General features: G+C 44.2%; 1 protein-coding gene across 3 annotated transcripts in view; it reads right to left on the reverse strand.

The window, feature by feature from the left end:
• Positions 1-5,537: 5,537 nt before the first annotated feature.
• The window catches only part of RASSF2 (Ras association domain family member 2), a 41,341-nt gene continuing 19,953 nt past the window's right edge, over positions 5,538-26,925 (reverse strand). For all 3 annotated transcript variants that reach the window (XM_060078586.1, XM_060078588.1, XM_060078587.1), the window contains exons 2-11: positions 25,464-25,553; positions 23,381-23,456; positions 20,885-21,036; positions 17,702-17,790; positions 15,450-15,610; positions 14,097-14,198; positions 12,568-12,619; positions 11,964-12,085; positions 10,636-10,733; positions 5,538-9,469 (exon numbers count right to left, since the gene is read on the reverse strand). In XM_060078586.1, the coding sequence (XP_059934569.1) occupies positions 9,400-9,469; positions 10,636-10,733; positions 11,964-12,085; positions 12,568-12,619; positions 14,097-14,198; positions 15,450-15,610; positions 17,702-17,790; positions 20,885-21,036; positions 23,381-23,456; positions 25,464-25,522 (981 nt within the window). In that variant the 5' untranslated portion in view covers positions 25,523-25,553 and the 3' untranslated portion in view covers positions 5,538-9,399. The remainder of the gene's footprint in view (positions 9,470-10,635; positions 10,734-11,963; positions 12,086-12,567; positions 12,620-14,096; positions 14,199-15,449; positions 15,611-17,701; positions 17,791-20,884; positions 21,037-23,380; positions 23,457-25,463; positions 25,554-26,925) is intronic.

The raw sequence follows: 26,925 nt of genomic DNA on the forward strand, positions 1-26,925 counted from the left end.
CTGAGAGTTTGATAGTAAGGCAGGGTCTCAAGCCCCACCTCAGATCTACAGAATCAACATCTTAACAAGATTCCCCCAAGAAGGCCTCTCTTCTAGGATAGTGCAGGGTCATGTGGGACCATTTCCAGTCATTAGAGCTTTAGGGTTTTTAGACACATTAGCCATTGGGTCATTGAAATTATTGGATTCTTTGAAGTCCTTAGAATTAGGGTCATTTTCATTATTCAGGGTATTTTATGTATTTAGAGTTAGGATCATTTAGGAGTCAAAATATTGAAGGTCTTCTAGAGATTTCCAGTGTTTAGCTTCTACTTGGATTGCTTAGAGTTTTTGAAGGATGTTTTATATAATTTGGCATCATTTAAAGTCATTGACATTCACTTAGGGCTTAAGTCATTTTGAGTAATTTACGCCTCTTCAGGATCTTCAAGATTATTTGAAGTCTTAGGCCATTTCAGGTATTTAGGATCACCAAGGGTTTAGGATCATTTGCAGTAATTTATGGTCCATTTGCAGTGATTCGTGGCCCATCGGATAGTTTGGGATGATCTAAAGTCATTTTAGGGAGTTCCATAGTGGCCTAGTGGTTAGAATTCCAGGCTTTCATTGCCATGGCCGTGAGGCACAGACAAAAAAAAGAAAAGAAAAGTCATTTTAAGAGGGATTATAGTGATTGTGATAAAGAATTTGGGTCAAGACCTTGAGGTTGTTAGCCTTGGTGGCCTTCTCATTTTGAAGTCTTTGTGTTTGGGGTACATCTGGATATTCATTTGTTCATTGCACAAATATTATCAAGGTGCCTCCCAAGAGTCATGTCCTACTCTGGGTGTTGAGGTTACCCTCATAGAGTTTGGGTTCTAGCGGAGAAAATAAATAAATCAACAATGCCACCTGACGTTCAAAACCACTGGCCTGGGATTTACAAGGATCTTCAGGATCCTCGAGTTTCTCTAGGGTGGAAGATTCTAAGGGCATTTTAGGATCACTTAGGATCATTTGAGTTATTTTAGTATTATTTATTGTTGGAAGAGTGTGCATATCTTTTTAGGGTGCTGGTAGATACCTGATTAAATTTATCAATTTATTTGATAATTATCTGAGTCACTCCAGGAAGAATCTTCAATGCCACTATCCCCAGACATTATCTTCCCTAAAGCTCTTGGGAAAAGTGCTTTGTGGGAATGTAGGTCAAACCTCCTGGCTCAGACCTCCAGGTGCATGAGACAGGATTGGGAAATAGGGAGTGTCCTGTGTGCTAGAGTGGGGTGAAACACACATTTATCCAGAATCTACCATAAAAGGCTTTGATTAGCCAAGCAGGCCTTGCTTCTGGTACCCAATTCTTAATAAAGAGAACTTCAGAATGTAAGAGACTGAAAGCAGAGCAATCTGATGGTATATTCTGGCGAACCTCAGGTTTCCAGAATTCATGATAGGCATTTTTTTTTCTCCTTTTGAAAGCTTTTGCTTGTCTAGTTCCTGAAAGGAGCATTGAGAGTACAATTAGAAAGTGAGTTTGGTGTCCAGGGTGACTGAGACTAAACACAGGGAGCTCCTGAGTTTCTCACATGGAGACTCCATCCTTCAGCACAGTCAAGACATCAGAGTGGCTGGTTTTCTCAAAGACCTTAGAACTATGGATGTGATCTTTCCATTCTGGTGTCTGTATGTGTGTGTGTGTGGTGCGTGTACATTGCAGACACACACACACACATATGGTTTTGGCATATAGAGACTGCATTTCAGTTGCACGATGGGCCTCGTGTTACAACGGGATTTTGAAGTCTTGTGCTTGGAGAAAACTGACCCTGGCAGGGAGATGAGAGCCTAGCTGGCTTTAATCCTCTGGCCATTGTTTTCATTATTTTGTGTTTTTACATGTACATGTGATTTTGGACACACTAAACAGGAAATTTTAATCCAAAAGCCAATGTAGGGAATTCCCTGGCAGTCCAGTGGTTAGGACTCTGAGCTTCCACTACAGGGGGCACGTGTTCCATCCTTGGTGGGGGAACAGAGATCCCCCAAGCCATGTGCTGCCAAAAAAAAAAAAAAAAAAAGAAGCCAATGTAATAGAAACATAAAAGAATCTCACCACTCCAAGGTAACTTTTTTCATAAGCTTTTATATATAGGCCTGCAATCATACTGAACATGCAATTTTATTCACTTTATGTAATATTTTCCAATGTTTCTAAATAAATTTATAAGTATACTTTTAATGGCTGAATAATACCCATGTTTATGGTTTTTATTTTACCTGTAGCATTATCACAGAAGGAAAGAAGAAAGAAAGAAAAAGTCCTACTTGGCTTTGGGTTTTTTTTGATTGAGGTATACCTACTTGGCTTTTTATTGGGATTACTTAGTTCAATTTGAAGAGAGTTGCTATCTTTCCAATTCATAAATGAAGTATACCTTGCCATTTTTAAATTTTATTTTCTGATCTTTTATTGCTGATACATAGAAATAAAATTAATTTGTATGTAGTCACATTGTTTTAGCAACCTTTTAAAATCAATTTATTATTTCTAATAATTTCTCTCGAGATTATTATGACCACTTTAAATTCAACTTTTATTTGTTGGTTTCTTTTAATGGGTCATGGATGTTGTAGTTTGCTCTTTTTGCTTAGTTAACTTAAGGGTTTTGGCCAAACTACTTATATTAATTCTTGTGACGACTCATGTTATTGCCAAAATTTGGTGAAGGAACTTTTTAAGTTAAACAATACATTACATTTCTGTAAGTATGTCCCTTGCCTTTAAAAATCTTTCTTTGGGGTCATTTTGGATTCCAGGCTTTTTGTGGCCCCAGACATTCAATATTGGCTATGTGTGGGAGTTCTCATCAGCAGTTTGTTCCTGAAATTACACTCCAGACATCTCTGAGACATAATTATTCCCATTAGCAAGACAACCTACACTGTCCTGTTCCTTCTGATCCAAGCTTTGGCACAAGCTACCCTCCGGGAGCCCAGGTTTCTCTCAGTGGAGGATATTTTAAGAGACCCAAATCTGGGTGCTGCTGATCCCTTAGATGGTTCTGCAGACACGGGTAGTGTAACATTCAAAGTCACAAGTTAGTGCTAATGTGTCCAGTTTTAAAACTCCAAAAGAAAAATGGATTTTGCTCTAATGCAAGAACATTTAAATCAGCATTATCAAAACAGTGATATATAAAATATCCATATTATATTCTGCCTTCCACGAAAACATGGGTTTAGATTTCAGTTCTAGCCTAAAGCTTAAACTTAACATTTAAATTCCAACTTACAGCTTTTCTTTAAAATCTCACATATTAAAATTGTGATAAGCTGCTTTTTGGCCAATGCATAGAGTGACCATATATATCATCCACGATGGGACATTTTGAGAGCAAAAGGGGGTGCTCCTTTTTACATAATTACACTAGAGCAATGGACATGAATTGGAATTGTCCTGAGCAAACCAGAACTTACAGCCCCTACCAATGAGCCCATAGTTTTAAAACTTCTAAACTTATGTACTTATAAAGTATACATTTATAAGGTATTATTTCTATAAAGTTAATTTACATAGTTATTGTTATATAATTACATACTTAAATAATAAGTAATCATTTTTATTTTGTTTGGTTGGGGTTTTTTTTCTCCCCTGCATTCCCCCCACCTCTTATTTTGCTTGGTTTTAAAATGAAAAGAGCAATGTCAATTTTACCCAGGTTCAATTTTCAGTAGGTTTGCTTGCATCTAAGCATTCCAGCAAAACCTACTCAAACGTATTCAGAACTTTACAGTAAAGTCTGGTGCTCACAGCAAACTCCATTCAGTAAGAGCTTCATTACCTAAAATGGATACCAATAAATTATTTCATAAAATCTGTTTTCATAAAGCAAGACAAAAACTGCCGACTCCTATGGCAGTGGCTATTAGTATTTGTTGGGTGACTTCAGGCACTCTTAAATTTTATAAAGTTTACTGCCTGATTTGGGGTCTTGGTGGGGCCCCAAACAGACCATTTATCTTTTGTTTATGTTGCCTACATCCACATACCGTACAGTACAAAAACCTCACTGTCGGGCTTCCCTGGTGGCGCTGTGGTTGCGAGTCCGCCTGCCGATGCAGGGGACGCGGGTTCGTGCCCCAGTCTGGGAGGATCCCATGTGCCGCGGAGCGGCTGGGCCCGTGAGCCATGGCTGCTGAGCCTGCGCGTCCGGAGCCTGCGCGTCAAGAGTCTGTGCTCCGCGACGGGAGAGGCCACAGCGGTGAGAGGCCTGCGTACTGCAAAAAAAAAAAAAAAAACCTCACTGCCTTGGAAGTGTTACCTGTCTGCTCATCTATTTCACTCAGTTTAGTTAATTCAGCACCTAAAAAGCTACTGCTTGGAGTGAAAACTCTAAATGTAAGAAATCAAAACAACAGTTAAAGGGGAACCACCGTTATCCAAACTTTTCTCTCTTTTTAAGTACCTATAAGCATTGTTTGGCAGCATTGATAAAAATCTTGTCTTGGTTGCTACCTTTTTCTAGAGGCCAAATTATGTTGGTCACTCTTTACGCTCCATGGCCAGATTTCCTAGAAAGACAACTGTCAATCACATACTTAAATGTTATGAAACAGCCACACAACCTCTCTCTGTGTTAGAGTCCTCCAGAGAAACAGAACCAACAGGATGGAGAGAGATGATAGATAGATAGATAGATAAATAGATAGATAGATAGATAGATAGGGATCTACTTTAAGGAATTGGCTCATGCAATTGTGAGAGCTGGGAAGTCCAAAATCTGAAGGGGAGGCTGGCCATCTGGAGGCCCAAAGAGCCAATGTTGCAGCTGAAGTCCAAAGGCAGACTGGAGGCAGAATTCCCTCTCCCTCAGGTGAGTCAGCGTTTTTCTGTTACAGCCTTCAATTGATTGGATGAGGCCCACCCATATTATGGAGGGTAATTTGCTTTACTCAAAGTCTATTGATTTAAATGTTACTCTCATCTAAAAATACCATCACCGCAACACACAGACTAGTGTTTGACCAAATATCTGGGTACCACGACCTAGCCAAGTTGCACATAAAATTAACCATCACACTTGCCTCACACCATAGCATGGAACATGGGCCCTAGTCTAAAGGTCTTAGGCTTGGCAACCCCTGGGGGGGCTGTGCCGCCAACAGAGGCAAGCCCAGGTCCCCAAACCCTGACAGTGGCTTGGCCATTTTACAGATGAGGAAACCAAGTCCTAGAAAAAGGTTCAGTGAATTGGCCCCAACAAGCCAAGGGTAGAGTTAGGACAAAAATCCAGCCTCACTGAATAGCTGTCCCCAGCTGTTTCTATAATTCTTGGCTCCACCAGGGCCTGAACTCAAGATTCATAGGGAATATTCTCATTTCACTTCCTTTTTGGAACATTAGAACCAAGTCTGAGTGCAGTCAAACCATAAACTCTGAAAAGAAAATCAAAGCGTCTCCTGGATGCACCTTCACTTTCCCATCCCCAACCCTCCTGTAATGCAGCGGACACACACACACCTGTCCACCGGGGACTTCTCTTTGAAAGTGCTTTATTCAACAAGATCTAAGTCAGGTGCTTTAAAACATATCAAAATGTTACAGAAATTCACAGCTCCCTACTGAGGACTTGCCAAGTTACATTAAGATACCTAAACACATCAGTTTATAACTTCAGAACCAAACATTGAACGAGGTCATGTACCATTGCTCGAAAAGCAAGTTATGATTAAGAAAAAAGATACTTCACAAAGCTAAATCAAGTGAGAAAACCCTTAAGAAACACTAGCAGTAACACACCAGGAACCATCAGCCTGGGAAACAGGTCTGCAATCGCCGGGGAGACTCCACAGGAAAACTGAGGCTCTCCTTTCACAGCTTGTCCATGTCTCGTGCCTGGCTATAACACAGGGGGCGCTGTGACCTCCCATGACAGGGTAAACACTGTCAATTCCCTCTGAAAGAAGGGGTGCCACATTTGTCTTTATTTTTACCTCTCTAGGAGATCATTCTTCATCTCATCTGCCTCCAACAAGACTGTGTAAAACAATTTTCATAGAGGCTTGACTCAAGAATTTGTACTGCTGCAACAGGTGTTCAAGGAGATCTCTGCTTCCTACCTTGGCCCTCACATCATGGTTTTGTCGCTATGAGGCATTGGAATTCATTTGTTCATATAGGAATTTCTCTTGGAGATGTATCTATGGCACCACATGCTCTGTGCTACAGAGCTTTGAAATAGTATTATTTTTTGAAGAGAGTGTCTCTCTTCTTAAGAGAGCTTCCTGCCTTTCTCTGGGCCATTTCTCCTTCCAACCTCCTAACACTGAAATAACAGCCGAACTCCAAAGAAAAGAATTCTTGCCAAGACATGTTTGCATCGGAGAACAGAGTTTGTTTCTTTTGGTCTTTATACCCTAAAGTCTTATCTACAGAGATGATAAAATGTCTTTTTATCTGGAGGTCCCTAGGAGAGAGTATTGTTTTCTTTCTGGTAGAGAAGAGGGAAGGGTGAAAATATTTCTCCTTGAAGTCTCAGACCAAAACTTCAACCTCAGGGCTCAGCATTTGTCACAGGGGTAGGTGGCTAATCCGAGATCCTCCCACCTCAACCTCAACTCACAAAGTCCACAAGTCTGGAGACCAGTGTACACATTCCTTACCAGTTTGCATAGGCAAACCTATTGTTTGTGCTTTTCAATCCCTCCCCAAGGTAACCACTCCCCCTCCCCCCACAACTTAACTCCTCACATTCCCACTAATGTGATGACTAAGAATGTGACCTTGTGCTTAATTCCATCATCATCAGGGGGACCGGATCCCCTTCCCAACGATAAACTCAGGTTTTTCCTTCATTTGATCACCCTGTAACATAAGCCCCTGGAAAAAGACTCAGATGTGGCTATGCCGCTTTTCACAAGTTGAGGGAAAAACTTGTAAATTGGCCTTTTTGTTCTTCACACGATTTCAGGTTCATTGCACACAATTACATAAACCCACACACATCAGTCCAGGAGTTCAAAGCTGCAAGGCCATGTGATACCAGTGAGAAAATCCAGCTCCACATCACAGCAGAGGGTCTCTATTTCAGTTGCTGCTATTTCAAAGAACCTTTCCAAAATTCCTGACTGGGTCATTAGTACGTGAGAAATGATTTCTAAACAGGGTGAGCCAAAATGGAAAAGTGCGGCCTGCACTAAGTGGAATGTATCATGTAAGATGCGATTTCCCCTCAATTCCACCCCAACCCCCCATCTTTAAAAAGCCAAGTCTACCTTGGTATCACTTTCCGAGAAAGTGATCTGGCAAATCTGACATTTTGCAACATTCCCATATTTACCACTATCACATTGCTAGTGCAAATTAAAGAGAACTTTGATAAACCAAAAACAGCTGTCCAATAAAAGTTAGCCATTAGTAATTTGCTTTGTGGAAAATTTTTTCCCTAGCCACTCAAGGAAGATTACTGGGGCCAACAAAGGCTTTGAACATTCAAAATAAAAATAACCGGAAGAAAAGTTTTCCAAGTCATTTCTCAAATGCAAAACTCAGAAAGTATGTTTGCGTTCACAAAACTGCTCTTTCCCATCTGTAACAAAGGAAGCCTCTCCCCGGGCCCCCATTTTTTTCTGTGCATTTTGCAGAAGCCCACTGAGGTGTATGATTGCGGCTAAGCCCCTCCAGATTTCCAGTCCATCCCCCACAGGGCTGGTGGCGCTCCCCACAGAGGAGGTAAGCTTGCTAAGAGACCCTCAGCAAAATGCCAGGTAGCAGCATGCCATCCTTCTGAAAGTCAACAGTGAGACTACCGCTGTGAGACATCTAAAGAGGCCATGGGAGCCACAGGGGCAGGTAGGGGGTAAGAGTGCCTGGGCAGGAACAGCTCTGCTGCAAAGCTCCACTGTCCTTGCAGGCACGGATCAGTGGCTATTCTTTCCTCAACTGCCCAGCTCTCCAAACCTTCTTTGGAGAGGAGGTGGAGAACAGATGGGGAGCTTCCCTACCACAAGGCTCAGTGTTAGGAGCTTCTGGCCTTGCTTGGTTGACCTCCACAGCCAGGCACCTGCTCCAAGCATCTATCTGTCGCTCTTCAAACAGTATCAGTTGTACTGGAGCTGAGCTACCTGGCGATCTTACCAATGGGGGCCCAGAAGGACAGACTCTTCCTGCCCTTCCCCTACCATTGGAGTCTCTCTAAAGATCACCCAGGTGGCTGCTCAGAGAAGCTGAGAGAGAAGCTCCATCCTATCTACACACTTTCACGGGGCAGCCCAAAAGTTATCCCTTAACCCCAAACTTGGTCAGTAGCAGGACAAGTCTTCATTCTTAGAGTCCATCTCCACACACGACGTAAGGGCAACTTGCAAAAATCCAGTGGTTGTAAAGTATTAAGCCTTGACTTTGCAAACGCAAGGCCTCAGCTCCAAGTGCAAGAAGACCACTGGATATAAAAATGGGCTGGGTTTACAGGCACCTGTCATTCTGCAAGGAGCCTCCACATTTCTCTAAGGAGGGAAACTTCCCGGCCATACAAACCAGGTGCCATGTACAAACCAGTGAGGCCTGTTTCATAAGATACTTCTTTCAACTCAGGGAGGCCTCAAAGAGTTGGGGTCATCAGCTTGGCATGCTGAGACAAACATCAGGCTCCCCTATCTCCTAGAGGTAGCCAGGGAGGTGGGAGTGGAGGCAGAATCCATTCTTTACTGGCATCCACACAGATCATCACATATGTCCTTGTTATTTAAAACAACGGAAGTTTCCAGTGTAAAAACCTGTGGGCTTATTGCATCTACCCCACTGATGGTTTAGCTTTTTCTTTCCATCAGAACTGCCCCAAGGGCATGGTTTGTTAATTAATTTGTTAACTGCCAAGGATCTCACACTTGCAGATCCTTCCTAGGGATACAGGGAGAGTATCTATTAACATAAAAATACCCCAAATGGTGAGTTTGCTGGGCCCCCTTCCCCTTCTAAACACAAGCAGACATGTATGGCTGCTCCCTGGCACTTGAGGGGAGAAATCTTTTCTTCAACCTAAAACCCCTCAGATCGGTGACTCCTCTGATTTTCCTGCCCACAAGCAGAACATCTGCCAGCCTCATAGCACCTGTGCTGGCTGCTTGGAATTGAATTGCATGTGAATATATCATGTAGGCATGTGGATGTGTACCATGTGCACACACAGGTGCACACACACATTTTGGGTTCTTCTTATAATAAAAATTGAAAGTCCTCGTGAGTAAAGGAAAGGAGCAGGGAAAGAAAGGTCAGGGAGTTGTCTGCTGGCTTCTCCATGGTGGCTTGGGAGCTGGAAAGGTATGCATTTAAACGTTTCCATGGAAGGCGCCCAGCTTCCTGTGAGTCTTCTCAGGTCAACAATGCCCTCCACGGCGTCTGGATCCCCTCCCTGTGGCTCAGATTGTTGCTGGGGTCTCGGCTATCTCCTCCAGCCTCTGCCGAATCATTAGCCGGAGCACGGTGTACCTGGGGATAGAACAGCTTCAGTGGAGAGCAGAAAGCAACACACTCCTTCTCGTGACCCTCCCCCATCACTTGGGTCACAGGGTGAGCCAAGTGTCCCAACCCTTTGCTTCTCTCACTGGCCTACTCTTGAACCACTTCGTTACTTGTGTTCATTTCCACAACAGGATGAAAGGGAGTGAAGTGGCTCACTCCAAACTAATTATTTTACTATGATTAGAAAGTCTGGAGAAGAAGAATAAGAAGGTGAAATAACAAGAACAGTAATAAGGATTCCCTTTGTTGAGTGCTTACTATGCTCAAGGCACTATGCATAGAGTAGCATATAATCCTCACCTAGGCTGGACCATATGAAATTGCCATTACTTTTACCATTTTGGGGGAGCATACAAAAATGGCAACTTCATATGGTTCAATCTAATATCAGTATCTGCATTTTGCCAAAGACGCTATAGCAACTACCAGGCATGGAGGTCCATGGCTTAGTGGTGAGTATGGTTTTTTCATCCCTTCCCTGAATTATGGTAATTCAGATACTGGAGTGGGCACTGTTATGCAGGGCTAACGTGGCTTTGCACTGTACAGCAAAACTATTTTTAAAGTTTGGCACATAGTAAGTGTTCAATAAATGTTAACTGCTATCATGTTAGTTATTATCATCAACACAGAAAATGTAGCATTGACTTTAGCAGCAAAAAAATCAATTTTTCTGCCATATCTATGAAACACAGCTCTACTTTATGACTAAACATGACAAAAAAATAACAAAATCCTCCCCAGAATGAAGTTTTAGTACTGGACTTTTCAACCCAAATGCACTTTCCAGAAGAGAAATGTTAAAAAGGGAGAAAGGATCTGAGGAAGGGATTTTAGGGTTACTCTGCTCAGACAAATTTCCACTGCCGAGACAACCTTCCTGAAATACTTGGAACAATTTTATGTCCCACATCAAAATAAGAAGTTGAACGAGAAGCAGAACGACCAACACACCGACGTTTCAAGTCCCCACCTGAGATCTGAGATCTGGCATTGTCAATGAGAAGCCCCCTGAACACAGTCCCAGGCCCAGGCAGCAGCTCCTCACAGTCCCTGCAAGGCTCTTGAACAGAGACTCCTCTCACTGAGGCCTCAGGAGAAACCCAACCAGCCACCCCAGGGGCTATGCTTACTTGCGCATCAGCTTCTTTACTTCCCGATCTTCTTCCTCTTGGAGCTTCTGAATGAAGCTTTTAAGGACAGGCATCTCAAACTTTATATACTGAGCCACCTGGAGAGGAAAAAGTAAGTCCGGGGTGCAAGACCTCTCCCAGCACTATTCTAATTTTTTTGGGCATCTCTCTCATATAAGGCACAAAGCCTTGGGAAATCTATTTCTGCACTAATCCGGGATTTCCTTAAAGGCAGGAGCCAAGCCTCATTCTTCTCAAGGTTGGTATAGAGTCTATGATGAAGATCACTTCATTTACGTGATAACTTCATCTCATAACTCCTCATTTTTCATCTCATGTATCCAATCCATGAGAGGTGATGTCAAACATAGAAAAGCACTTTCTCTTGTCAGGCATTCAGAGAACACTGGAACACATAATATTCAATAAATCTCTCTGCTCTCCCCTAAGAGAAATTAAGGAACCATGGCTCAGAATGATGATTTGTGCCTCAAGGCTCAAACAGGCAGCCAAATGTGAACTGCCTCCTGAGAGGCTATAAGCGTGGGGGTGGCTCCCAGGTGAGCTGAAGTTAAGCAGCCACTCTTCCTCCCTCACCAGAACCCTCACCCTGTTCTACCAACTCTTCTCTGGGGGAGAAGTATGTTTCTCCACGTTGTTAATGGTGGGCTCAGCTATGTGACTTGCTCTGGCCAATGGAATGGGTGTGTGGATGTGACATACATTAAATCCAGGTGGGGGCTTCAAAGGAGCTTACATGGTTTCTTGCATTCCAGCCATCTGCCATGAGAAGCATACCTAGGTAGCCACTGCCTCTTGATCCTTGGTCTCTGAATAAGACATGCAATGTCTACCTGAACTGAACCCACAATCTAAAGCAGAACCTCTGCTACCAGCCTGCAGAATCCGGAGCAAGAAAGTAAATGTTTACTGTTGTAAGTGACTAAGACTGGGGGAAGTTTGTTGCTATAGCAAAAGCTATAAAATCACTGCTAACTTCTTGAAGTTGCTTGGAAAAGGTCTGCAGAAACTTTTCAGCCCTCTTAAGTACCCCAGAAAGCCTCAAGAAATTTATTCCTTCTATGGAAATCATTTTGTGCCTGAGCATTCTTCCAGTTAACTCCCACAGGGCACACCCTCAACCTAGCTTCTGCATTCATTTTCCTGGCCCCATGGTCATTACTGTTTCAAGAAAACCTGGTATTGAGAAATAGCAACAAAACAGGGCCCGGTCCTTGGCCAAAAAGCCAAGCTATACCCCGATTGTAGTTTACCCAACCAAATCCCCCACCCTCCTGGGACAGACATCTGACTGAAAAGGGACTCACATCATAGGTGACTTCCTCCACCTGGTCCTTCTCCATAAGGAACACTTTGGAGACCTGCTCACATGGGCCCTGGAGGATCCGGGCAATCAGGGGGTAATCAGTGTTCTTCAGCTTCTGTTTCTCTGGAACCACACACAGCCAGAAGCAGCCCTGAGTTGCCTGAGGCCTTTCTCACCTTAAGTGCTTGTCAACTCAAGGGCCCAAATGGACCAGGCACCTCAGGAGATGTAGCCAATCATGAGACTGATTTGTAAATGAACAATTCAACAGTTCAAAGCAACTGTTGCCGCTCCCCTACCCCTCAACAATACTTCCATGCCTCAAGCCCTCTGGAAGATGCTGCATTGGAGAATCTGGTTTTCTCTGTGCTTTGAGAAAATCCAGTTCTTTTTTTAATAGGCAGTTAGGTTTCAGGGTTAATTTACTGACCATATATGGCATTCCCCGGTGGACTCATCCAGCGAGCTCACCAGCCTTGGAGGCAAACAACATTTGAAAGTTTCCAAAACCCAAGCAACAAGCAAATGAGGCAGAGATTTTTTTTTTTAACTTGCTATTTTGAGTTAATTAAAAGTTTTAAGTATACTGTGTTCTTTATACTTACCACCACTGGTATGGACCACATACAAAGCAAACTCCTCCGCTGAGTTCTCAATCTGAATTAGGAAGGAGCAAAAGGTACTTGCTGAAAGCATATATTTACATATCCTAACTGTGGCCATTTCTTCTTCTTGAACACTGCAAAGCTAAATAAATGATAGGCTCTTTTGAGGGGACGGCTATTTATCTACAGCATCTAAAAGTGGTAAGGAAATGGGGTGGAAACATTATCAATAATAATAGGTAATAAGAGCTAACATTTACTGCACCATGCCAGGCACAGTTCTAACAAACTCTACATGTTTTAACTCATCTAATATGACAACCCAGTGAGAAATAAAATATTGCTTGCCATATCAGTAAACAAAGGATGTCACAGTCATCAGCAATTGCAGCCACCTCTGATGGTGAGCTGGTGAGCCCTGAGAGGACTCAGGAAAGAAACAAAGAATACCTGCCATCTTGCAGCCATCAGACTGCAGCCACTCCCAACGGTGAGCCCTGAGGAAACTCAGGGTGAGGAAACAGGATACTGGCCCCCAGTAGCTAAGGTGTGTTATCAAAGGAATGATCTCAGTGAGCCCACACTCTTGCATCTTTCCATATGTAGGAAAACGCTAAATTCCTTAACTTGAGATATCTGATTTTCTTTAATTAACAATAATCTTTTGACATTCAGACTACCTGCCCTTTGAGACAAAACTCCTATGTATCCTAGCTTCCCCTTCACCTCCTTGGAGCAGTTCTCTCAGGGTTACTTGAGATGCTGCCTTCTGGGATTGAAGTCCTAAGAATATTCGCTGAATAAAACATAACTCTCAACTTTTAGGTTGTGCAGTTTTTTTTCAGTTGACACCAGTAATGGGGTCCTGTTAACCTCGTTTTACAGATGGCGAGGCAGAAGCACAGGGAGCTTAAGTCACTTGTCCAACTCCTCCAACCAGCAGGTGATAGACCGAAATTCAAACCCAGAGCCTATGCTTTAAACCACTTAGGACACACTGGCTTCTGTTAGAAATAAGAATACCTGTTTTCCAAAAGACTTAGAAGGGTATTGTGGAAAACATACAGAGCAACAGGACTTCAGAAACACTCATGCACTAAAATTTTCACATCTATTGAAGGCTCATCAAAGTAGGTTCCCCAAATGCACAGAAGTTGATATGTGCATGGAGCCCTGAACCAGTCATCAGGTCCAGGGTCCTTCTCTGGAGGCCCATAAAGCACCTGAGGGCTGGTGCTTCTCAGGCTTCAGTGGCACCAGAATCCCTTTAAACCTTGTGGAACAGGTTCCCTGGCCTCATCTCCGAGTTTCCGCTTCAGTGGGTCTGATCTGGGGGAGAGGGAGGCCTGAGAACCTACTTTTCTAACAAGCTCCCAGGTGATGCTGATGTCGCGGGGTCTAAAGAACCTAAACCCTCTCCGCCCAGTGCCCCCCTTACCACACACTCTCCATAGCCCCCACCTCTACACTTCTGGGGGCCCCAAGGCACACATGCCACTGTCTGAGGCCAGCCAGCAGAGGGAACTTGCCTTAAATTTGTTGAGCAGCAACTTCAGGACCTGTGGAGTGGTCATGGTGCTGTTGATGCGGACATTGGTGATGGAGCCATAGGCCGGCGTGAACACCGACGTCTGTCAATAGAGGGGTCCAGCTGAGTGGGTGTACAGACAAGGATGGGGCACTAAAACCCAGGTGTCCTGGCCCTGTTACCTGGGGTAAAGGGACAGGGACAGTGGCACTCAACCTGTGCTCCCTGAGAGTCCTCTGTCCTTACAACGTAGACGCACTGGGCTTTGATGTCAATAAAGAGCCCTGGGCTTTGCCTAGCTCAGGAGCTCGCGCCCACCCCACCGCAGGAGGCTTGAGGGATCTGAGCTTGCCGAACGGCAGCATTGAGGAGGGAAAGAGCACCAGATAATGGAGGCACTACCTCCAAATAAAACACGCACAAAGCCCCTTCTACTACGACTTCAACATGAGGAGGTCTGTGACCACTCTTCCATGATGCACTTGTTTCTGGGGCCAGATTCAAACCAAGCAGCAGGAAGAAGGAGAGTCAGCTAGCTTGGGGTGGGGTGGGTGATCTGAGTTCTGCAGCTCTGTTTCAGGGCAGCCCTTAACTCACAGAGAAGTCAGGCCACATAGCAGCTGGAGGCACATGGTGCAGAAAGAGAGTAACACGTGGATGGGGGCGTTTCTGATGAGGGCTGTTTGTGGGGTCATGTCGCATCTCACCCACTGAGCCAGGAAGAAAGGGGGCAGGGCACAACCATTAAAAGAATGACACAGCCGTTAAGAACAGGATACCACAAAAACTGGTTAGAACCTACTAGGCCCAAGATGGCAGAAGATTTGACCTCCAGTAGATCTTCACCTCATTATACACTCATTGTGATACATTAGCATCTAAATGACACACCCACAGGTGCCACGACAGTTCCGAGGTGGACCATAAAAGACCAAAAAGTGGGTGGTGGCCCAATTCATGGAAATCCCCACCCCTTCTCCAAGATAGCTAGAATACTTCTCTCACTTATTAGCCTATGAAATTACCCAGCCCATAAAAACTAATCACCCCCACAGCCCAGGGCTGCTCTCATATTCCCTAACGACCCATTGCCTTGGGGCCACAGGACTCACCCGAGACCTGGGACATGACCATCCTCTTGCACCCCATTTTTTCCTACAACACCATCATTTAGGAGGGCTCCTGATCTGGAGCCACTTATCTCTCTCAGAGCCAGCAGAGCCTGCAGCCCACTCACGACCCAAAGACTGAGTGGCTTCCCAGGAGTCTGCAGCCCTGAGGTGGCCGCTGCCCAGGAAGGGATCTTGCCCCCACTGGAGCTGGCCCTTGCCCCCCGCCACCCTATCGCCTCTACCTTGTGGTTGTAGAAATGGCCGTTGATGGAGAAGCGGTGGCGTCTGATTCGCCGCTGGTCGCTGGGTGTCCTCACATTGCCACGACGACGTACCCCAACATCACTGCGTGTGCGCATCAGTTGTGGGGTGTCTTCCTGCAGGGACTTCAGGCCCCTGGAGTCTGAGAGAGAAGGGGAAGATGAGCTCTGTCTGCCTGGACCTGGGGTGTGGCAGTGTGCACCGAGTACCCTCTTCCTGACCAACGCTGCAGCACCTACAGCTTCCTCAAAAAGATAGTTTAGAAAAACAGTATTTCCTGCTGGGGGAAAAACATGATGCATAATTTACCAAGAAGCAATACAGTGGCAAAGTTCAGAGCACAGACTTTAGAGCCAGACTCCTAGGTTCAAACCCCAGCTCCACCACTGTCATTGTAGGGGAGCAAAACTTGCTACCCCCAAATGTCTCTGGCATGCTGAAAACAATCAAGCCCCAAAAGACTGATAAATGAAATACAGCCTGCTATATCAGTAAACAAAGGATATCACGGTCATCAGAGATTGCAACCACAGGCGATGGTGAGCTGGTTAGCTCTAAGGGGACTCAGGATGGAAAAGAATACCTGCCATCTAGCAGCCATCAGACTGCAGCCACTCCCCACGGTGACCCCTGAGGAAACTCAGGAGGTGAAAACACAGGATACTGGCCCCAGATAGCTGAGGTGCATATCAAAGTAATGATTTCAATGAGCCCAGACTCTTGCATCTTCCCATACACAGAAAAGAACTAAATTCCTTAACTTGGGGTATCTGGTTTTCTTTAATTAACAATAATCTTTTGACATTCAAACTACCTGCCCTTTGTTGCAAAACTCCTATGTATCTTAGCTCCCCCTTTGCCTCCTCAGAGCAGTTCTCTCAGGGTTACTTGAGATGCTACCTTCCAGGCTTGAAGTCCTAAGAATATTCGCCGAATAAAACATAACTCTAAACTTTTAGGTTGGGAATAATTTTTCAGTCAAAAAGACTCAGGAAGAAACTCTGTCTTTTCCCCTAACTGCCTGAAGAATTTAGATAGCGGGATTATTACTGGACTAGAGTTATCACCAGAGACATATGCAAAGAATATGGGCTAAATGTGGTGAGGGAAACTCTTAGAGATCAGAGTCTACCCTGTGTCACACTGTCTTTGCAGGCCCAGCAAACATTTGTTTACCAAACGTTTGCTTTTCCATCTCCATGTGAATTGCCTTCCTCCCCTGAAGTCCCAAACCACTACCCCCAACATCCTCTTCTGTCTTTAGCTGAAGATGGTAGTTAAGGTGAGGGCATCAGCCATTTTGGTGAGTTATTCAGTTTTTCTGGGTCTCTCCCATGTATACATGTTATTAAACTTCTGTTTGATTTTCTCCTGTTAATCTGTCTCATGTCAATTTAATTCTTAGACCAGCCAGAAGAACTTAGAAGGTAGAGAAAAATGTCTTCCTTCCCAACACCATATATCACTAACTCTCTGTGCCTCAGTTTCCTCATCCATACAATGGGGATAACAATAGCACCTACCTCACGAGATTGTTGTGAAGGTTTAATTAAATAAGTTAATTCATTTAAAGCGCTTAGAACAATGTCTGCACAGGATAAGCACGATATAAGGACTTGCAAGATAATTTCGAACTGAAAATATCTATCAAAATTGCAAATGCACATAGCCTCAGATCCAGAAATTCGATTTCAAAGAATCCTACAGACACTGACAAATGTGTGAAATGAGACGTGTATAAGGACACTGTCTACACTTTTGTTTGTCTAAAAGACTAAAGATGACTTAAATGTTTATCAATAGGGAGCAATTAAATTGTCATTTTTTTCATACAATGTAATACTGCAGAGCTGTAAAGAATGCAGAAGTTCTCCATGGGTTTGTATGGAACAATCCTCAAGACAAACTAATAGAAATGGGATGTGCAAAATGCAGCCACTTACATAAAAAGGGGAAGAAAAGAAATGACATCCAACCATTAAGCTTTGTTGGTGTGTATTTCCTTGTGTTTGCAAAGAGTATCTTGGGAAGAATGCCATCAGTTTGCTTCTAGGGAGGGAAACTCAGTGGGTGGATGAGATGGGAAACTTTCAGTTCTTTCTTTTTAATAAGTTTTGAATCTTGAACCACGTGAATTTTGTTTTCAAAACATAAGTAACAGTGTACAACATTCATCACATCAGTCTTCACACAGTCGGCCCCAAACTAGAGGATCCTCCCACCATGCATGTACCTGTGGGACTTGATGTCTGATCACTCTCAGGCAGGGCATCCACCTCTGAGATTGGAATGTTGGGCCTGGTGAGGGGCTTCAGGATGGTGCTGGTGAGCAGAAAACAAACAAAAGGTTCAGCCCCTGCAGAAGAACATCCCCAGTCCCGTCCCACCCCACTCGTACAAAGGGAGCACTTGGCCTGTGCAAGGCTGGGTACCAGCACACAGCAGGTGACAAAGGGCATGGTAGGCTGTGCTGAGTGTCTCACGAGGCTGGTCCAGCTCCTGGGCTAAGCACTGGGCAGGGAAGGGGAGTTCTGGAGGGAGAAAATGCTTGTTCCCAGTATTTGCAGCAACATGAAGTCCAGGACAGAGAACAACAAAGAACACCTGTGTGGTACCTGTGCTGAGTTTCTAAGCACGTACAAATTCTATAGCTTATTTAGAAAACCCTAATAATGGTCATTTATTTCTAGGGACAAGATTCTAGTTCAGACCCACTTCTGTTGGAGGAATAACTCAGAAATTGCTTCTGCCATCTAACAGGAATGGAAAGTAAGAGGTTGGCTGCTACAAGAGCCAGGGCAGCTTTGGAAGTGGCGCTGATGCAGTGTTCTCAGAGTTGCTGGAGGAAGGGTCACAAGCAGGCAATCTGAGTTGAGACCTGGTACTGCTATGATAGCTGGGAAATAACTCCTCAAAGCCTAATAGGACAGTGGAAGCAGCTCAGAGAAACATCGAAAATCAACAGAGGATTTGGCCAGAAAGGAGAATAGTATTTAACCAATTAGGACCATCCCATGGTGAGAAGAATGCAGGTGCCCTGGTGAAACAAAGCAGGACCCTGTGGGGGCTTCCCAGGAACAGACCCCTGTATCCCCCTCCTCTAGTTTGTAAAAAAGCTTTAGCCTCCTAGGCCTTCCCTGAGTTCCAAAGAACAAATTTAATCAGAAAAGTGAGAAAATGCACTAACTAAGGAAAACAGTCAAGCAAGACAAAATATTGATAACAGTTTAGCCAAAAAACAAAGTCAAGGACCTTTAGTTCCTCCTCAAGGGCTATAGATAGTATCCTGAGCCATGTCCATGAGTTGCTTTGCAAATACTAAAAGTATCTTCTTACACCAGGTGTAAGAAGTTAACTGCATTCTGACCACAAGCAGGTAAACCCCAAACCCCTTGGAACCAGATGATGTTGACTCCTGAAATACCACCCAATTACCTCACCAGCAATTAATCAGAAGAGCATCTACCACCCTGCGACCCTCTCCCCTCACCTTGCCTTTAAAAACTCTCCGATGAAAGCCATCGGAGAGCTCAGGTCTTTTGAGCATTAACTGCCTGGACTCCTTGCTTGGACCTGCAATAAACGCAGCACTTTCCTTCACCACAACCTGGTGTCAGTAAATTGGCTTTACTGCATGTAGATGAGTAGACCCAAGTGTGGTTTGGTAACACTGGGACTCAGCAGAGATAGGATCTTTTTTTTTTTTTTTTTTTTTTTGGTCACATCATGTGGCTTGTGGGATCTTAGTTCTGAGACCAGGGATTGAACTTGGGCCCTCTGCAATGAGAATGCAGAGTCCTAATCACTGGACACCAGGGAAATCCCAAGGGATGCTAACTTTAACAGAAGACAATTTAAAATTGAAAATCTGAAAGAACTGCCTATTGTATTATAACCAGTGGGCTTCTGAGCCCCAGAATGAAACTGAGAAGAGCCTCTCAGGAATGGTGAACATTTGGCACCCATAGCAGCCACTTCCCACTCCCTTGTCCAAAGCACCCTTTATTGCCAAAGCAGAAACTGGTCTCAGCATGCTTCTTAACACAGTGGTTCAGGCATTCACTTTATTATAGCAGGCACTGGGATAACATTATTTACCATTCCTGGAAACTCTCTCAAAGTATTTGCAGGTTTCAAGAACCAACCAAGACCAGCTTGATACCATAGGGAATGGAAAAGAAACAAGTGTACAGCGTGGAAGACCCCTTAGTAGGCCAGCCAAAGGCCACATGGTCAAGTGGAATTTTAAAAATCATCTCACTTAGGAAATGGAATGTAACACCCCAGGGCCTGGGCCGGCGCTGTGGAAAGGGTTTGGCTCCCTCGAAACCAAATACAGTGAAAGTGCTGAAAACAAAGCAGAGTATGAAACCGGCAAAGTTAGATGAAACCAGAGAACCTTGACTGGACACCCTGGCGCTGATGGGACAGGCAAAGATTTTCCTCCTTAAATTCCCTTGGAAAGAAACCAGATCAGTAACAGGCTTTGGCCACATTGTAGGTTTCTCTCAACTTTAGCAAAGAACAGATTTGGCTGTGGAGTTTAACAAAATGTTCAGTGGGGTCAACAGAAAGGGCTTGGTTCTTATTGAAAACAGAAAAAACATCACTGTGGTTTTGGCTGAGAGGTTGGCGCACACCACCCACGCTCTGGCCCCAAGGCATTCAGTATCAGCAAATTTTAGGATGGAACAAGGGATAGTCACTTGATTCTAAAAACTGAAGCCCAGAAAGACAGTAAAGAGGGTGTGCCTTACTAGAAGCATTGAACTACTCATTTGGCTACAGGGAGGAACAGGCTTAGTCTTCACAGAACTTCCAGTGGGAACCCAGGAGAGGGGACCTCTCAAGACCATCACGCCACCACCCAACTCCAGGTGTGGCCTGAAGGAAGCAGACCTTGCTTGGCTGGCTTGGACAGGACCTGACATTCTTCTTCCTCTTCCAGGTTCCCCTCAGACACAGAGAGCTTTAGACAGAAGTTCTGAGCTCTAAATGTCTCTGGGGTGGGGTCGTTCTATGAGGAGTGGTCCCAGTGGGGAGGATGCTGGGGCATCAGGTGTCCTGTTGGAAATCTTCAGACTGGGCCTGGCTGGCCACTATGATACCCCTCAGAGACTAGGGGTCTCCACGAAGGAAGGCACGCTGCTCACCCAGGCCTTAGTGCTTCTCCTCTCTGACTCAGCATCTCCCCTCCTCACTCTGACTCTCACTCAGTGACTGTGGTGACAGGCATGGAAGCCCAATAACACCAACATACACCCCTTTCTCCTCATCCCAAGTCGAAGGCAGGGGGTAGTGGGAATAGGAGCTGGGATCAAGGCTTGCTGGAAGAAGGTGGCATTTACCTGCTTAAGAATAGATGGAACCCCCAGATACCCCTGGTCACCCCCCAGTCCCATCTCTCTTCACTCACCCCTGAGCTCCTAAGTTACAGCCAGAGTGCCAAGAGGAAGAGGATGGAGGAGGGCGAATGCGTTCATTGTCATCCTGCATTTGTAGACGAATGGGCCGGCGCAGCCCCCAGGAGATGTTCAGCAGCCCCTCCACGATGAACTCATCTTCTTCCTGCCACAAAACAATTGGCAGGGTGAGCCCAGAAAAGCCCCAAGGAAGCCAGAACCATGTTGTTGGGGGTAACTGACAGCATCCTTGATGTGTCCAGCTGGGTGCACCCAAGTTACAGTCACACCCCAGCTCCAAGACACTCTCTCCACTTGTAAACTACCCCTGAGGCTCTGAAGCTGACCTCAGAGGTCAGGGCAAAGTTGCCCCAAAATTCATAGACATGTGCAAATTATAACAATGGTTTTTTGTTGTTTTTATACTAATGACTTTAAAGAAAGTTAACTACATTTTTTTTTCTTTTTTTATTTATTTTTGGCTGCGTTGGGTCTTCCTTCCTGTGTGCAGGTTTTCTCTAGTTGCGGCGAGTGGGGGCTACTCTTCATTGCGACGCGTGGGCTTCTCATTGCGGTGGCTTCTCTTGTTGTGGAGCACGGACTCTAGGCACGTAGGCTTTAGTAGATGTGGCACACAGGCTCAGTAGTTGTGGCTCACGGGCTCTAGAGCGCAGGCTCAGTAGTTGTGGCGCACGGGCTTAGTTAGTTGCTCTGCAGCATGTGGGATCTTCCCAGACTAGGGCTTGAACCTGTGTCCCCTGCATTGGCAGGCAGATTCTAAACCACTGTGCCACCAGGGAAGTCCAATTACATTTCTTAAAGTATGTGAGACTAACTCTGCTAACAGAAGCAAGAGCTAAAACCTTAAATTAGCTACTTTCCCCTCCCCTACTATGGAAAGTGATGTGTCTTTAGCTATAACATGTTATATGTTAATCTGACCCACTGGTTGAAGGAGATTTAAAGTAACATTTCCTCAAGTTTGTTCAACAGAATGCTAGCTCCTCTACCAGATCAATTGTTACCTTAAAAAGAGTATCGTGTGATTGTGAGTTGGGAGATGATGTGTTAATCAGATTTCTTAACAGCAGAACTTCCCAGGCCAATAATTAGCTAATGTGCTACCTAACAACTCTCCAAGAGGTGAATAAATCCTACAAGAATTCCAACTTTATACTCAAGTGTTGTTGACTGATAAGAATTTAAATGTGAAACCCTTCTAAAAACATTTGCATGTTTTATCTCAAAGAAGTGGATCTCACTAATCACCATAAAACCTTTTAATCACCTATAGGACACACCTCAGAAAAGCTGTTTCAGGACCAAAATCTTGCTAATGATCCAGCCACTAATTAGTAGAGGGTTTGAGGACAATGCCTAAAGGGTCAGGTTTTCTTTCTAGAGTTTCAGAAAAACCTTTCTGAACCCATGTTTTATAAGCAGGGCCAAGACCTGAGATCTGGGCTATGGCCACATCTTCAGGACAAGTCGCATGAATGAAGATGACACTTGTTCAGTGAACAACTAACCTGAGCCCCAGGATCATCCTTAGAGAGGGAGGGGGTAATAAAGAAGGCAGGAGAAGAGTGGAGCAACTTTAGGGCATTTGGGGATCTTAGGGAGAAAAGATTTAAGTACAGGTCATATATGGCCTTCTAGCTGGTCAAGGTTGGCATCATTACTTTATAGCACATGATTGTAGGGCAGAATTTAACCTAAAGTAGGACTTTGCCTAAGTGGTGTGGTTTGAGGAACATACAAAAAGCCACTACATAGTATTCCCAACCAGCCTGCCTTAGTAGCTGAAATTCTGCCATCTGGATATCCATTTGTTTCTATGAATTAAATCCCCATGGCTTGACAACCTGAAAATATGCTTAGTAGGATATTACACACACCTTCTTATCGGTCAAGAACACTTGAGTATATGTTACTCCACCATCTCTCTGAAACAGGCTTTACAGAAATGGATACAGTATGAGTAAGCTTAGATTCAGGATGGGGGCTGGGGAAAGACAGATGGATAACAAAGGACACTCCAAGAAGGCACTCGAGGAAGGCTGCTGCAGTTGTGGGGAAGGGCCAAGAGTTACCACCCAGAGCTTATGTAACTTGTCCAGGTTGCTTCAGCAATAGGACATGGGCATAGATGTGTCAACATAGAGGACTGTGTGAGGTTCCTGAATTGCCCAAAAGGAGGAAGGCTGCTTGAGAGTTAGCTGAAAGAGTCATTTCATGAAAGGGAGGGTTCTTCTTTTGAGGCTGGCGCTAGCCCAGCCACACAGCCGCAGGAATGTCTCCAGAACAGAAAAGCTCATCCTTTTTAGAACAAATTTGGGCCTGGGGTCTCCCTCCAAAGAACTCGAGGGACTCTCCATAACATCATCAGCATTGAGAGGCTCCTCACTGTGGCAGGAGAGGCAGGGACTCTCAGACCAGGAGACATGGAGACAAAGACTGGGCTGGCCACCAGGGAAGGAGCCTCACAGATCTTCCTTGGGACTCCTTACCTCACGATGTCGGAGCTGCAAATTCTGGCCTTCATAGTACAAGTTGTAGGTCTTCAGATGCAGGAGAAGTTCGTTCCTTAAGGGAAAAGTACAAGAGGTGTCACAATCTCAGGTGAAGCCACTTATGATGCAGTTGTTCCCTCTTTTTCTCACCTCTAAGCTGGCCTTCAGTCATTCCAGTCTGGGTGTTTGTCTACATGTGTACATATACACATACACACACCCAGGGTTCAAGGTCAAGGTCAAGAGTAAATACTACCTAGAACAGACTGGATGTAAAGAGCACCTCCAGAAAACCAAGGCAGGTCTGGTCTGCTGACAAAGGTTGGCATCTCTCACAACACTCCCCAAACCTAAGCTAAATATGCAGGCCTTCATAAATCACAGATTAATAGAGGCAAACACACTTCAAAAGCCCACAGACAGGATTTCTCCAGCCTCTCCACAGCCTTTCCTCCCTCACACATGCTGTGAGTGAGGAGGGGACAATCATTACAAACCTTCACAAGACTCAGAAACTCCTAGAATTTCAGAAAGTTAAAAGGGACAGGTCTGGGTCCCACTGACTTATGCTTCATTGCCATGACCTTATCATGCATTTAAAAATTTACCGACTCCCATCAAGAGTGGAACAGATGAATAAAGGCAGCTATGGTCACACAATGGAGCAGCAATGAGAATAAGAATGAACTACACATAACATGTATGAATCTCAAAGATATTACGCTGAGTGAAAGAAGCCAGGCACAAAAGAGCACATATTGTATGATTCCATTTATATGACATTCGAGGTGGGTGTTAGAATTCAGATAGTGATTCACCTTTGGGAGTGGTGACTAGAAGTGGGCATGAGGGGGCTTCTGAACCCTAGCAATGTACCCTTCCAGGTGCTTTTATCTTTTTAATCTATTCTAGGTGCTTTTAGTTTATAAAAATATATTTTAAAAACCTTACAAGGCCTCTAAATACTGGTTTCCAAGTGGCCCCCCTGGGAGCACAGCTCTACTAAATGTGAGAGGGCATGTCACACCCTTTGTGATCAGAGTGCGAGCTGTCAAACCTGAAAATGCTGTGATCAAGTTTTATCTGAAAGTGAATGAGGGGAGGCCTGGGAAGGGCTTGAGGAGGCTAAGGTGTGTTCTTTTGCCTATACTCAGGCAAGAGGTAAGGGAGTTCAGTCCCTCTAAGTCCAGCCATTCAATGGAGAGATTTGGGGCCACACAGGAGGTCAAAACTGGCTGGAAACTCCAAGAAGTTCCAGACAAGTTAAACCTAGATAAGCTGGAGTGAATTAGTAAAAAATGTGACTCCAAATAACCTAAAACAAAAGCTGTTTGATACTTTTGAACACAAAGATCTGAAACTAGGATTTAAAAGTACTGGTCAGTAGAAGCCCCGGGGGAAATCCATCAGTGAAGAGACAAGTATGATCCATAGCTCACACAACTGTGTGTCTGTGTGTGGCCAAGTGTGTCTAAAGGAATTAAAACAATTTGGTCTCAAATAAATTAAACATTTCATTAAGATAGAGAACATAAATATGTACAAATCCCTGTGCTGAATGTAAAAATATACCTGCAATCTTATAATTTTAAAAAGTCCATTTTGGCTTAGGCCCTGCCATATCAGCAAAAATCTGAGTTCAAAAGATTTTAGTGCATATAAAGCAATGAAACTGTCTCCTTCTGTTCAGGGGGCACCTGTGCCCATTTTAGCCAGAACCCCAGCAGCACAGGGACACAACCCAGCCAGGACTTCCCTGGGGTATACCACAGACAAGACAGTGAGCAGCCAGCACCAACTCCTCCTCCTGGAAGCCCTCCAGGACATCATCTCTTTTGAACCCCTAAGGGTGCCATGTCCTGAAGACCTCCTTAACTTCACTCTCTATGTCCAGGTGCTGGGGGCATGTTTTTTATCTATAGCAGCAACCTTGCTGATGCTCTCACTAGTCCACACTCAGTTGCTTTCTCCTTCTCACACACATGAGCTCCTTCATGCACAGAGGAGGCTCCTCTGCCAGTGGCTTCCACTCACATGGGACTGGCCACTGCAAACACAATACCATAGCAAAAAATCTTACTTGGAAATGTATTTATCTTGTCCACATGGGACTAGGGAAGTTTGGTGACTGTAGTCCATTCTTCCTTTCTCTTTTCATCAGACGAGAGGCCTATATTTGAAAGGTGAAGACAGAGGTTAAAGTCAGGTTGTGTCCTTAGGAACTCAGCAGACCACGTACCAGGGGCGGGGAGCACATGGCTCTCTGTCCCTGCCCCAGATCCACAGCTCGAGCAGCCCAACACTGACCCAAGGCCAGGGAAATGCCACACTGCTGGCTGCTGCCTCTGCTTGCCACAGCCTCTGAGAAAACTCCCACTTGATCACGGTGTATGATCCTTTTAATGCACTGTTGAAATTCAGTTTGCCAGTATTTTGTTGAGAATTTTTATATTTACGTTCATCTAGTATTTCAGCCTGCAGTTTTTTTTTTGTTGTTGTTGTTTTTTGTTTTTTATTGTAATGTCTTTATCTGGCTTTGGTATCTGGCATTGTAAAATGAGTTTGGGAGGGTTCCATCTTCTTCAATTTTTTGGTAAGAGTTTGAGAAGGATTAGTATTAACTCTTCTTTAAGTGTTTGGTAGAATTCACCAAGGAAACCATCAGGTCTTGGGCTTTTTGTTGGGAGGTTTTAGATTGCGGATGTTCAATATCACTAATCATCAGGGAAACGTAAATCTTGCAAACTATTATATACAGGATGGATAAACAACAACGTCCTACTGTATAGCACAGGGAACTATATTCAACATCGTGTGATAAACCATAATGGAAAAATATGAAAAAGAATACATATGTGTATAACTGAGTCACTTTGCTGTACAGCAGAAATTAAATACATTATAAATCAACTATACTTCAATAAAATTTTTTGAAAAAACCACAATGAGATATCACTTCACACCTGTTAGAATGGCTATCATCAAAAAGACATCAGACAACAAGTGTTGGTGAGGATGCAGAGAAACTGAAACACTTGTGCACTATTGGTGGGAATTTGTAAAATGATGCAGCGCTGCGGAAATCAGTATGGCAGTTTCTCAAAAACTTAAAAATAGAACTGCCATATGATCCAGCAATTCTACTTCTGGGTACATACCCAAAAGGACAGAAAGTAGGACCTTGAAGAGATATCTGTACACCCATGTTCTTCACAGCATTAATCACAGCAGCCAAAAGGTGAAAGCCACTCAAATATCCATCAGTGGATGAATGGATTAACAATGTGGGGGGTATATATATATACACACACACACACACATATATATATAATGTAATATTATTCAGCCTTAAAAAGGAAGGAAACCCTGTCACACATTACAACATGGATGAACCATGAGGACATTATGCCAAGTGAAGTAATCTAGTCACCAAAGGACAAGTACTGTATGATTTTACTTACATGAGGTACCTAGGTCAAATCCACAGAGACAAGAAAGTAGAATGGTGGTTGCCAGGGGCTGGGGAAGGTGGAATGGCAAGT

This window comes from Mesoplodon densirostris, chromosome 16 (assembly GCF_025265405.1).
Source record: "Mesoplodon densirostris isolate mMesDen1 chromosome 16, mMesDen1 primary haplotype, whole genome shotgun sequence".
Taxonomy (NCBI): domain Eukaryota; kingdom Metazoa; phylum Chordata; class Mammalia; order Artiodactyla; family Ziphiidae; genus Mesoplodon; species Mesoplodon densirostris.